Source organism: Castor canadensis, chromosome 4 (assembly GCF_047511655.1).
Source record: "Castor canadensis chromosome 4, mCasCan1.hap1v2, whole genome shotgun sequence".
Lineage (NCBI taxonomy): Eukaryota > Metazoa > Chordata > Mammalia > Rodentia > Castoridae > Castor > Castor canadensis.
In genome coordinates this window covers 175,775,928-175,788,607 of record NC_133389.1, presented here as the reverse complement: position 1 = coordinate 175,788,607, position 12,680 = coordinate 175,775,928, and the positions used below count along the sequence as shown (strand labels likewise).

Below are 12,680 nucleotides of genomic sequence, written 5' to 3'. Positions count from 1 at the left end.
CTCTCCTAGTCGCTCACTGACCTTGTGACCTAGACAAGTGACCCAAACTCCACAAGCCTCATTTGTCTCATTGTCATGGTGAGAATATTAACGCTTATCTTGCCGAGTTGGCAAGTGGATGGGAAAGCACAGCTTGTATGGGAAAGATGGTTCATTGGTGGTGGCCCACTAGGAGCCTCCAGGCCTGGAAGCTCCCATCTTGCCTTCCTTTTGGGCTCTCAGAGCCTCTCACAGCCCTGGCAGAACCCAGGATGAGTCCCTGCTGGAGATCTGGTGTTGCTCCCCTCACTCATACAGGCTCCTTGGTCCTCTACCCAGCAAGTCGCCCCTCCCCAGGCCATTCCCTCTCAACTTCAGGTCCCCCAGGGCCCTTACGCAAGAAGCTCTCCTCTCTCCTTCACACTTCAGCCCTATTTAACAAAATTTTTCTTCCCAATACTTATCACCAGAAGATACACCAACTCCTTGGTGTTCGTGTGTTTCCTCCATCTAACCATCTCCCCCAACCAGACGTGTCAGCTCGGGAGAGGAGGAAGTCTCGCCTTCTATTCTGCGCCACTGAGTCTCAAGAACCGCGCAGAGGGGCTGGGGCAGAATAGGTACTCATTTAACTGAGTGAGACAACTGAATGGAAGTCGCCTTACCGTCCCAGGAATGTCACAAGTGCTCCAAAGATCCCTGATGAATGGAAGCCCAGGACCCCAGGAGTGTGTGCGTCCCCTCACACCACCCCCAAGGGTCTCCAGGCCCTTTTCCCCCCGCAGCCAGTCTGTCCCCTCTCCCAAGCCCTGCACCCAAGGCCCCCTCAACCCCTCCCCCGGGCTCTGGTCTCCGCGCTGGTCCCTAGCGGGGTCTGCTCGCCTGCTGGCGGGCGTGCGGGCGTGCGCCCCGGGCATGCTCAGAGCGCGCAGGTCCGGGCGGCGGCGAAGGCGGCGGCGGCGGGGGAGGAGGAGGAGGGAGCCGCCGCCGCCGCCGCCGTGCGCTCGGGCCCGGGCGGAGCTGCGCAGTCCTCTTGCAGCTGCGCTAGGACAGCGGCGCGGCCGAGTCCACAAGTTATTGGCAGCCGAGCGAGCGCCGCGCAGCCTCCTGCAGCTCGCAGCCCTCTGCGCCCACCGGCGGCGGTGGCCGGCTCCAGGACGCACATCCCGGGGACACCGACCCCAGATGTGAACGCGGGATCGCAGCCTCTCACCCCGCAGCACGATCCACAGAGTCTCGCCAGCGTGTCTTCTGCCAAACCCCAAGGCTGGAAGATGTGGCAGCCGGCCACGGAGCGCCTGCAGGTAAGGGGTACCCGGGAGGCTGGGGGCCAGCCTGGAGGAGGTGCCTGGCTGGAGGAGCAGAGGGGGCGATTCTGCCCAAAACGATCCTGTAAGATGCACGGATGGCAATGTGATATTGTCGCCCTTAATCCGGAGCCGGGCACCCGGCGAGGGTCAGGGGACTGTGAAATTGGTGAACGCAAGGCTGCAAGCCTTACAACTTTTGGCTTGGCGGTGTTTGTGTGAGGGTTGATGAAAATAACGTTGCACTTTCTGAGCAGCGATTTTAGATTGCATTCCATTGACACAATTTACCGGTCTGGGGTTGGGATTTTTGAATCCAGAATTTTTTCCCCCTTTTTTTTGTCTCTAAGAAAGACAGAATAAATGATTTGTGAAAGCATCCATTTGCCAATATAATTTGGAAATGTCAAGCTTGGTTTGGCTTGGTCATGGTATGCTACTTATTTTATTTTATTTTTCCCTTATTCACTAGCTGTCTCCCTTCATCTCCCCTGAATCCAATCTCCTCCAGATATTTGAAAGTCAAAAGTTAAGTTTGGCCAAGAATGGTTATGTCCTGGGTCTTCCTGTCAAAAGTGTTTTCACAGTTATCTCTTGAAATGCCAAATTATGAAGCTAGAGAGTTGGGAGGGGGTGGTTCACTTAAGGTGAGAAAGGGGTGTTTTCCCAGAGAGACTCATTCAGTGACACTGGGGCCTGGGCTTGCCTTGGCTGGGAGGTTTGACCACTGCCTTTTGTGCCCAGATAGTCTCCAAACAGATAGCAGCTACTCTCCATGTTAAACTGTTGGCAGGAGAGAGCCATGGTTTGGAGTCAATTTTGAAGATGTGTTTAAGTGCTAGAATAGAGCACCGGTGGAGGCTGAGTGGGTCCAAGGATGTAGGATCCAGAGGCCAGGAGTCCCAGCTGGCTTGGGAGGTTTCTCAATGAACATTCCAGGCGCCAAAGGCAGACAGTCACTCAGATGCTGGGTGAGGCCAACTAGGCCTCTCAGCCCTCATACTGAGGGTTAGCCTGTAGGGGGCATCCATCATTTAGCAGAAAAGAGGCCCCCCCAGCTCCTTACCAAGTGTAGTCACTTTAACAGAGCCTGCCACACCAGGCCAATCCCATCAAGTCTCAAACAGAATCATTGGGAAATCCATCGGTTAGCTTTGGAGATGAAGACGTAGATGGGATGGTGGGTGACCAGCCTCCTGAGACCCTCCCAGTCTTATTAACTGGACATCAGCAGCAAGATCAATGTGACTGGCACCAGGTAACAAATGTATTTTGGCTTGTGGCACCAAATATTGGTGGCACATTTTAATTCCTCCTTAAGTTCGAGGCATGAATTTGATTCCAAAGAAGCAGAATGACTGAGGGGACGAGGAGGTTCCCATCCAAGTACAGAGAACAGCTCTTGAAAGTCCTTCCACAGATGTAGTCACAGTTCCTTGAGGTGGCTTTTATGGCCTGGTACTCTGCCTCTGAAGAGTGTGGATTTTCGCCTATTGTTCCTACAGGCCTGTTTCGCTTGCAAATCCTGCCTGCGCTGTAGCACGTGACCCTTGGCAGGCAACTGCTTTGGCTAGTGTCCCCTCTGGAGATCATTCCTTGACAGAAGTGTCTCCTCGCTCTTCTGGGAAACAGGCACATGTGCGTTTTGGCGTGAGCCTGGTTTATTACACATTGCGTTTGCAATGAGTTTGTTTTTACTTCAAGGTGCCATGTTGAAACCCAGGCTTTGGAAAGCTTGGGTAAATTGGGGCTTATCACTGACTAAGATCTAAGATCTAGTCACTGTTAGGAGGTACACAGGGGTTCCACTTCATGCTCCCAAATTAAATTAGTGAATCCGTTCTTTCAGAAATACATCTCAAGTCTTGAGATTATAAAAGTGAGCCAAATGAGGAAAAATGTTTTTCATACTCATGGCTTCTTCCCACTAGCCACTGGACTCTCCATGAAAACATGCAGTTTGTGTGTTTTTACTTTTTTGCTCCTGGGGGAGGGAGATGTTGAGGGTGAGGTGGTGAGTGAGCAGCTTGCAATAATATTTGATTTACGTTCCTTGTGGTTGTCTTTGTCACTGTGGTCTCTGTTTGCTGGCTGGGATATTTTTCTTCCCCCTTTTGCCCTCTCAGGCAGCATCCTATAGAAGTATTTGCTTCCGCTTCTGGTGAGTAGGATGCTTTTCCACATCCACATCCGGTGTGAAGGCCATAACAGTAGAAATGGTGACGGGTGGGTAACCAGATGGCAAGCTCTGCTCTCTAAAGAAGTCTTAAGTCTAGCCCTCCTTTCACAAATGTTTTTAACCTCATACAAACTCAGTCATTTTTTTCTCATTAATTTTCAATATGAACACTCCTTGAAGAAAATGCTTCAAGGAAGTATTCCCTTGGTTCCTAATAGGATGAAGGGCATCAATTTTAATTGATTTTATTAGTTCCTATTAGAGGACACTGATCTGAAAGCTCCCTGGCCTGGGAGTGTGGCCCAACTCTGCTGAGACCAGACAGCAGCATCCTCAGATCAGCCAACCATCTTTAGAGTGAATGCAGTAATAGTTCCAAGCTCAGGAAGTCTTTGATTCGATTGGATTATTGTTATCATTACACACTGTTTACCCCTTCCCCTCCCCCCAAAATAGATACTGATGTTTTCGATTTGAGGTTTAGTTTTTTGTTTTTTTGTTTTTTTTTTTTTGACCCAAATCCAGTGCAGGCAAAGGGACCTGTTGCCCTGAGCAAGGCTGAGCTGGGTAATTTCTCATTCAGTCACAAGAACTGTGGCCACTTCATCTGCTGCCTTGAATGTTAAAACTTCTGTTGCATCCAGTCCGACTCAAGCCCTTCCTGGGCACTTCTGCTGTTAAAAATACAATCAGATCAAAAGGGATGCCAAGACTTAAGTTACTGACCACCTTTTTACAATGTTAATATGAATTCTTCCTTTTCCCCTTCTCTGAACCGCAGACTTTTTTTTTCTTATAGGGACCCAAACAGTTCTAAATTTTTACAAAAGATTTGAAACAGGCTCTTTTCAGACAAATAAATGGAACTTTTCAGTTGTAAGAGGCTAAGTATTGGCTTTTTCAAATAGAGATGAGATTGCTTCTGTTCTTGATGTTTTAGAGTTTGCATGGGTCACCTGATTGACTTAATTATCGTGTTAGGTAGAGAGAGTGTGGACAACTCCACCATAAGAGGCATGTCTTTCCCCAGGGTGAATGTCTTTAGGGAGATACCGTGTGCTTTCTCTGGAGGCCAGGGAAGGAAGAGAGCAGGAGAAACAAGACTGAGTTCAAAACAAAGGAGGTCAACGTGTTCTTATAAGGCTAGAGTGGAACTTGATCGTAGGAATATGTGGGAATAAGTTCTAGCAAATTCTAATTATGCAGTCTGTGTGTGATCATCTTCTCATGAGGCATTCGGTAAAGGTTTCAATTACATTATTTGTCTGTCTTCCCTGAGATTATAATTTCTCCACGGCAGAGCCAAAAAATATGAAGCTTTTTGTCCATGAAGTTGGATGTTGGTTTCTCAGCCAGGACTATGGTTCTATCCCTTGCTCCTCCACCTCCCTTCTTTTAAACTCTCATTTTGGCCAATGGCTGTTTATTGGCAGTTCCAAGAGGGGGTAGAATGGGGAAACAGAGGGAGAAAAGTGTATCCTGAAGGTCTTTCTTGTTGAACTTTTGGCTGATAAAGAGGTCGAAGTTCTTAAGTAAATGTTATCTGAGGAACTTAGGAGGGAAGAGAATGTCTTTCCCCACTGTTGTCTTGCCCTTGCCATCCCTTGTCCTATCTGCCATATCTTGTCTGGATCCAGTGTGGATTGATCTAGGTTTGTCCTCCATTATTAGGCCAGTTCCACTTTTCCTCTGAGAAGTGAGACTGAAGAGCTCTAACACATCAGCCGGAGACCCTTGGACCTGGATCATCAGGCAGGGAGAAAATGTTGGCAAACCCGGCACTTTTCAAGGCAGACCAAGTTGACGACAGGAACACAGAGCGAGGATGGAAAGTAATAGCAGTCTGCTTTTATGAAATGTGTTGTGTGTGTGTGGTGCTCTGTCGAGGAGTTTTATTTGAATTATCTAGCTCATTTACCTCCTATAACCATCTTTATTCCCATTTTATAAAGAAACTGGAGGCCAGAGAGTTGAAATGATTTAGTGAGGGTCAGACTGCAAAAAATGAACAGAGCCAGAATTTGACCTCAGTGGTTTGGCTCCAAGCCTTAGTGCCTACCTACTTCACTGTGGCGTGGAAGGTGGGACCGAGCATGGTGCTGTACACGTCGGCACTGATGCTATGGACAAACAGAATGGGGACAATGGCTGCCTTGTTGGCTCCAAGAGGCTGCTGTCGTATTTCCTACTGAAGCAGTGTGGTTGCCTGGGTTGATTCAGGGCTCCCCCATGTTTTTATAGAAATGAGGTGCTATATCATACATAAGCTGAAATTCCCTAGTACCCTTTGAGACTCTTTTCAACTAGACTCCATGGCAAACTGAAGCCTTAAAGGCTGGTTATCAAACTGGATCACCTATGCAGTCACTTCAAGTTCAGATACAGCATGGGGGGAGGGAGTTCCAGAGTAGTTGCTTAGAAAGAAGCAGTTCCTCCTCTTACTGAAGCACAGTTGATTCTAGATTTTGCTGTTCTTTTCATTCCTTACAGTTGAGTAAGCACAAAGCCTTGGGCCTTATCGTTCATAAAGAAAACTTGGAGTTAGCTTTCATTAGGGTTTAGTCTCTCTCATTGACTTTTCTCCAAGTTACTGAGCAAAATCTCTATTAAGTGATTTGCAGAATGCTAGCATTGGAAAAGAACTGTGGCCTTGGTTACCCATTGCCCAATGACTGGCTACTTCATGTTGACTGTACTGGGTTATCTCTGCGTGTTAGGCAACTTTTGCATTTGTTTGATGTTCCAGATTAGTTCTTTCCTGTGCACAGACTGGACTCCATTCCACCTTGTTAATAAGCCCTGGAGGAACCGTTGGCTGAGTCAGCCCCACAGCCCAAAGCTACTGGAGATCAAGCTGCTTTCCGCAGGAGCATGTCACCCCAGGAACAGCAACGGTCCAGGGGCTTGTTAGTGGTCAGCAAATAAAACTAGTCCACAAATGCTCAATGACTGCTATGTGCTTCTCAGCTCCTGTGGACAGAAATTTAACAGAGGCTTTATAGAATTAGAGAAAGAAGAAATAGTTCAGATGTTTGTCCAAAGACTTCCACAAAATCTAGTGGAATTGGTTTACCATCATTTTATGTGAGCAAAAAGTGAGTTTTGGTCTGAACTTAGCTGCTAGTTAGTGATAAAGCATCACACTACATTTGCCTGGTCCGACCCCTCAGCCCCAGGAACGGAAAAGGAAGGCGTCAAGGAAAAGGGACAGGCTTGCTTTGTGCTTTGGTACCTTTCAATCCCTCAATGTCTCGTCAAGCTCTCTGCTTCACACTGATGCCACATGGACCCTCACCTGGTGCAGGTCTTCTCTGCTCTCCTCTGTTTGCATGGAGCTCTTACCTTGATAGGGGGGTTCTGACCTTATTAGCCAGGTTGTTTCCTGAATTAGGCATCGTTTAGGTAAAACATAATGAAAAAGCAAATCTGTCTCTTTGTAAATAATTTTGACTCAGTTGCTTAGTAGTAATGTTTCAATTTAGTTTTGTCACTTCTCTGAGCTTTACTTCCTCTGTCTACAAAATGCAAACATCTACAGAGCTCAATAAATAGCATGCTTGTCAGGGTTGCGCACGTTTGGAACAGAGTGCTTCAAATTCATGCCTGAGCTCCCATCTTTTCTCTCATCCATCTTTCTGCACATCTTTGAGGTCTTGAGCACCCTCTCCAGTGTAGGTGTAAGGGGGTCAGGCTTCCAGAAAAGAACGGTATTGTAAATTTAGGGAACTCAATCTTAATCCCCCATTATTCCAAAGTGGGCTTAATATAATTTTGTTTCCTGGTGTTATCACAGTGTTCACTGTGTGTTATTGGTCAACATGGTCTGTGTTTTTCTCTCTCGCTTGGGGAAGGAAGTTCTTTTGACTCTTGACTTACAGGAAGGTGTGAGCCACTGAGTGTTTCTCTTTGCAGTTGGGGGTGGAGAGGATGGGTGTTCAGTGTTCAGCTCTGTTAATCTTACAAGCACATATAATAGGCTGTGAGGTAAGCTGGGATTTGGGGGTGCACCCACCCTGTGGCCCTGATAACTTGGTCTTTCTTTTGGGGGACCTTGACTGTGAGCATCTTGGAAACGGGGGTTTGGTGAGATACTGAACACATCCTTTGCTTCTGCCGGTGATGGTCCCAAGATCTGGATGAAGGTTAGCCTCTTCATGTTACAGATGTCCCCAAGGAAGTCCCCTTAGCAAGTCGTGTGCATGCTGTGGGACTGAGAGTCCGCTGCTCCAAGAAGAATTTTAGGTTCGTTGAGTCATTTTAGAAGCAATGAATACATAGTGGCTCCCAGTTACCCACAGTTGGAAGGTCATACTGCCTTCAAGTATTGGTAATGATGTTGGTGCCCAAACAAAGTGTGTGTGGGTGGGAGGGGCAGAGGAAGAAGACGTGCTGTTGTCATGGTCCCAGAGGCAACATTTACTTACATTCCAGCAACGCTGATCGTGAGCTCCCCCGTGGGGGTTTATTGATGGTTTTTTACTTTTCCTACCAGGTTCATTTCCAGGAAAATCAAGGAATATGAGTACTGCTTGTTGCAGGCTTACATCTGTAATATTATCAGTAATGATAACAGCAGCCAATTTTTACTTAGCACTGTTATGTTCCTCGTTCTTACTTGTCCTTCCAGTACCCTTTGGAGGAAGAGCTGGGTGACATCAGCTTACTGACTGTGGGGTCTGTACTCTATAGTATGGTACCTGTTGTATAACACAGCAGATATTTTGCTTTATGTGGGAAGCAGATTTAATCCCTAAGAAAATTCTAAGGGTCAGAGATTGTCTCTCATTTTTATGGATAATGTAATGAATGCCTGGTGAATTTATGTAACTTTTGCTTCCCCTTTTCCTTTGCTAACAGAGAAGATGGTTAGGCCTTGGTCACTGGGAATGTAGGCTAGTCCAGCTATGCCCACCTCATCACACATGGTCTAAAAGTTGTCAAGAGACCAGTTTCTAACTATTGAAAGATATTAGTAGGAATAGCTTACCTTCAGGAATAAAAAAATGAAACTTCTTAATGAAATAGCTTTTCTCCCTTTTCTTTCTTCTTCCTGCTCTGTACACAGATGTGATATCTAAAACTGTAGCAGCCATATTGTACTTCTAAAGCAAAAATAATAAGGTTACAATTAAGCCTGGTGAGGAGGCTGGATTGATGAGGTGGAAGGAACTTGGATCATTAAGCAGGTTGTAAACCTACCTTCTAATACAAATTTATGTTGGAAAATGCCACACTCCATTTGTTTAAGCCTGTCTGCTATATTAGGGGACTTTTATTGTTTATACCTTGATATAGGTAAGGGAACAAAATTCAGGTTTAAACTCAGATCTCCATATCTTACTCATTGTTGTGGGCTGAACTGTGTCCTCCCAAAAGATAAGTTGAATGTGACCTCATTTGGAAGTAAGTTTGTGCAGACATAATGGAGTTAACTTGACATGAGATGGGCTATATGGTGAGCTGTAGAGCCAGTGGCCAGTGTGCTTATGAAGAGAGATCTGAAGAGACAGAAGACACAGAGGATGGCTATGCAGATGGAGACAGAGAATGGAGTTATGCTGCCAGAAGCCAACAAATGCCAAGGGATGCTGGAAGCCACTGGAAGCTGGAAGGGCCCAGGCAGTGTTCTTCCCTAGAGCCTTGGGATGGAGCATGGTCTAGTCAGCATCTTAATTTTGGATCTTTGTTGTCCAAAACTGTGAAGGAATACATTTCTGTCATTTTAAGCTACCCAGTTTGTGTGTGTGTGTGTGTGTGTGTTAATTCGTGACAGCTGCCCTTGGAAGCTGGTGCTGCCCTCTGACTTTGCTCATTTACTTCTAGGTAGCTGGGTCTGGGAGGCCCCAGCTTTCATCCACGGGGTAAACTGGACGAGTCTGTGGAACTCTTCTGTTATTACCTACTGTGGCTTCATTGAAAATAGACACAGAAAACTGAACAATTGCTTCTTCTTTCATCCCCATCTGGCCAGTGTTCTAGGACAAGATGGCAAACCCTAGGTGTGACAGGCACTGTGTTGCTGAAGGCAGGGTCTCTGGGAAGTATGGCAGATGTGTTTTGAGACTCATAATAGATAATTTTGGTAATTAAACTCATGATCTGAGATGTGCCCGCAGTCACCTTAAGATGGACCTTATTGAAACTTTTCCTGATGGACCAAGCTCAAGGGAGGTCTAGGAGTTAGGATTTTGTCTTCAAAACAATCCAGGCAACCAGAGGTGCAGGCCTCTGTGAATTGCCTCTCCTCAACTAAGAAAATTTTCAAATTGACCTTTAGGACAGCTTTGTAGTATGTTGGCTTGATTGTATCTGGATCAATATTTTGTTTTTGTCCTTTTCATCTGATAACTGCATCAATTATTTTGATGAAGAATTTATTTTGGAACTCACTTTTAAAGCAAAAATAGAAGTCCTTATGAATCCTTAAAGACTTACTTTCCCGGGCAAGTTTGTGTTTCCCTTCTCTACAGTTTCTCTGTAATTTTGGGTCGGAGGGCACACATAGATCCACAGACCAGAGTGTGCTTTGATGCCTGTGCATAAGGAATGGGCTAACTGTCCCTCCATGTGAGAGCCATCCTGATGTGCAGCCACATAGAATGTGAGACGGTGGCCAGGCTGCTCACGTCCTAAGTCTTCTCAGGTTACTCCCTAGGGACTGAGCTGTGGGCTGTGGGACACTGTCATGATGGGTGGCCATTCTGCCTTTGGGTTTAAGCTCTTGGTAAGTCATTCTATTTGTTTTCTGAGCTGCCATGACAATGTCCCACAGCTCCTGTGCTTAAGTAACAAACAGAAATGTGTTGTCTCACAGTTCTGGAGGCTGGAAGTCCAAGGTCAAGGTTCAGGAAGCAGCGAAGGGAGATCTGCTCTAAACTAACTAGTTGGTGGTTACTGGTGATCTTTGGCAAACTCACAGGCATCTCTGTACAAATTTCCATTATTACAAGTAAATTAGCCATATGGGATTAGGGTCTACCTTAATCTAGTGTGATCTCATCTTAACTGACTACATATCCAACCACCCTATTTCCAAATAAGGTGACATTCTGCTGGGGATAGGATTTTTTTTTCTTTTCTTCTCTGTTTTTCATTTTTTCCTCTTCTTCTTTCCCTCCTGCCCTCCCCCTCTCTTTTCCTTCCTTCCTCCCTTCCTCCTTCCTTCCTTCTTCTTTCTTTCTTTCAGACAGGGTCTCTCTGTAGCCCAGACTGGCCTTGAGTTTGAGATTCTTCTGCCTCAGCCTCCTGAGGGCTGAGATTATAGGCATGTACCTACATACTTGGCTAGGATTTCAACATATGAATTTTTTTCTTTGGGTTAAAGAAGCACAATCTATAACACTTAGTATAGAATTTTCTTTTGGGTATCTGCCATACACCAAAATATTTCCTCCTACTTGGCCAACCATTAAAAAATGCAATGAGCGTTTTTCCAGGTGGCAGTGCAGATGTGGGATTGAACACTACATCTGTCACATGTCATGCCTGCTATTTCACACTTGATTGGATGAAAATTACAAAACAATATCTGCCTATGGTGACAGATGAGACCATTTAGAAGTCTATAAAGAAGTTAATACAGTAAACTTATCTTATTCATGGATTTATTACACATGATTTTGACCAAGTACAGTACAAAAAAAAATCAAAAGAAATTTCAAAGCCAAAAGTTTTAAATCCTGTGCACACATCCCCGCAGCTCAGTGGATGAAGAAGCTCTCAGTCAATCCTGTATTTTCATCGGTTATTTTTAAATTCTTGTGTGATCTGCTGAGTATTTCCTTTACCTTAATTTTGTCAAAATATACCTCCCAAAAAGCAAATGGTACTCAAAAGTAAGGTAAAAGTTAATGTGCATAATTTAAGAGATGAAGTGAAAATTTTAGGTTTGATGAAAGGCAACATATCTAGCAGAAGTTGGTCAGCACTGTGGGAAAAGTGAATCAAGCATCTCCACTATAGCCCTGGACTCTATCCTTCCTGAGCATGCTTGGCTTTTCCTCCATAGTGGCCTCCTTGGAACGATATACCCATATACTGAGGGTCACTATAATCTCGTGTCTTACCCTACTCCCAGTTCTACTCATGAGGGAAGTCATATGATCTGTATATGACCTACCTAGTGGTTATTTCCCCACAGCTTTTCCAAGGCCTTTGCAGACATAAACAGATATGTAAACATGTATTTAGGGTTTCCTTATGTATTTAAATAATATAACCCTACTGTATATACAACTCTGCAACTTTTCCCCCCTATTTCATAGTGTTGCATGGGTTCATTTTCCGGTCAACATATGTAGTCCAGCTCATTTCAGTACTATACAGAATTTTGTGGTGGAACTTGACTGTAATTTATTTAATAATTCCCCATGAGGAGTGAATGGTGTTCTGTCCATGCTCTTTGGTTTTTCTCCTATGAATAATAACTATTATAAGAATTTGTACATATCCTTACATGCTTGTGGTTACATTTCTTTAAACTGAACTGCCAATTTTGGAAGGACTGAGTCAAAGACAATCCCTGGTCTAAACTTTAGCGGTTTTTGGTCAGAAGTGTATGTGCCTTTACAAAGGTACAAAGCACATATTCACTGGTGTCTTAATCTTCTTGGGATTCTAAAACAAAATCCCACAGACTGGGTGGTTTATAAACAACAGAAATATATTTCTCACAGCATTGGAGGCTAAAAGTCCAAGATCAAGTTTCTGGAAGATTTATTGGTGAGAACCTATTTCTTGGTTCAAGAAATGATGGGTTTTTTTTGATGTGCTCTGATATGGTAGAAGGGGCGGATCAGCTCCCTTGGGCCTATAGCGTAAAGGACACTAAACCCATCCTTGAGTGATCCACTCCAACAACCTAATCACCTCCCCAAAGGATTCACCTTCTAATATTATCTCCTTGGTGGGTGGGATTTCAACATAAAATTTTGAAAGGCATATAAACATTCATACCATGGCAATTGGAGAAAGGTTAATAGTGTTTTCAATAAGTGATGATGAAGAACTGGATATTTATGTGCAAATCAACAGCAACAGCATCAACAACAAACCCAAATACAGATCGTCCCCAACCAACAATGGTTTGAGTTAGTGATCTTTTGACTTTACAGTGGAGGGAGAGCTTATTTAGACAACCATCCTGTTTTACACAGTACAGTATTCAATAAATGACATGAGATAGTCAATACTGTATTATAAAATAGGCTTTGTGT

General features: G+C 44.9%; 1 protein-coding gene across 2 annotated transcripts in view; it reads left to right on the top strand.

Annotated features, from left to right (window-relative positions):
- Positions 1 to 960: 960 nt before the first annotated feature.
- Positions 961 to 12,680, top strand: part of Pid1 (phosphotyrosine interaction domain containing 1) — a 220,859-nt gene continuing 209,139 nt past the window's right edge. The window contains exon 1 of one of the 2 annotated variants that reach the window (XM_074071916.1): positions 961 to 1,283. In XM_074071916.1, the coding sequence (XP_073928017.1) occupies positions 1,254 to 1,283 (30 nt within the window). In that variant the 5' untranslated portion in view covers positions 961 to 1,253. Of the gene's footprint in view, positions 1,284 to 1,314; positions 2,545 to 12,680 lie in introns of those variants that run through there. The other variant, XM_074071915.1, reaches the window with a different exon arrangement.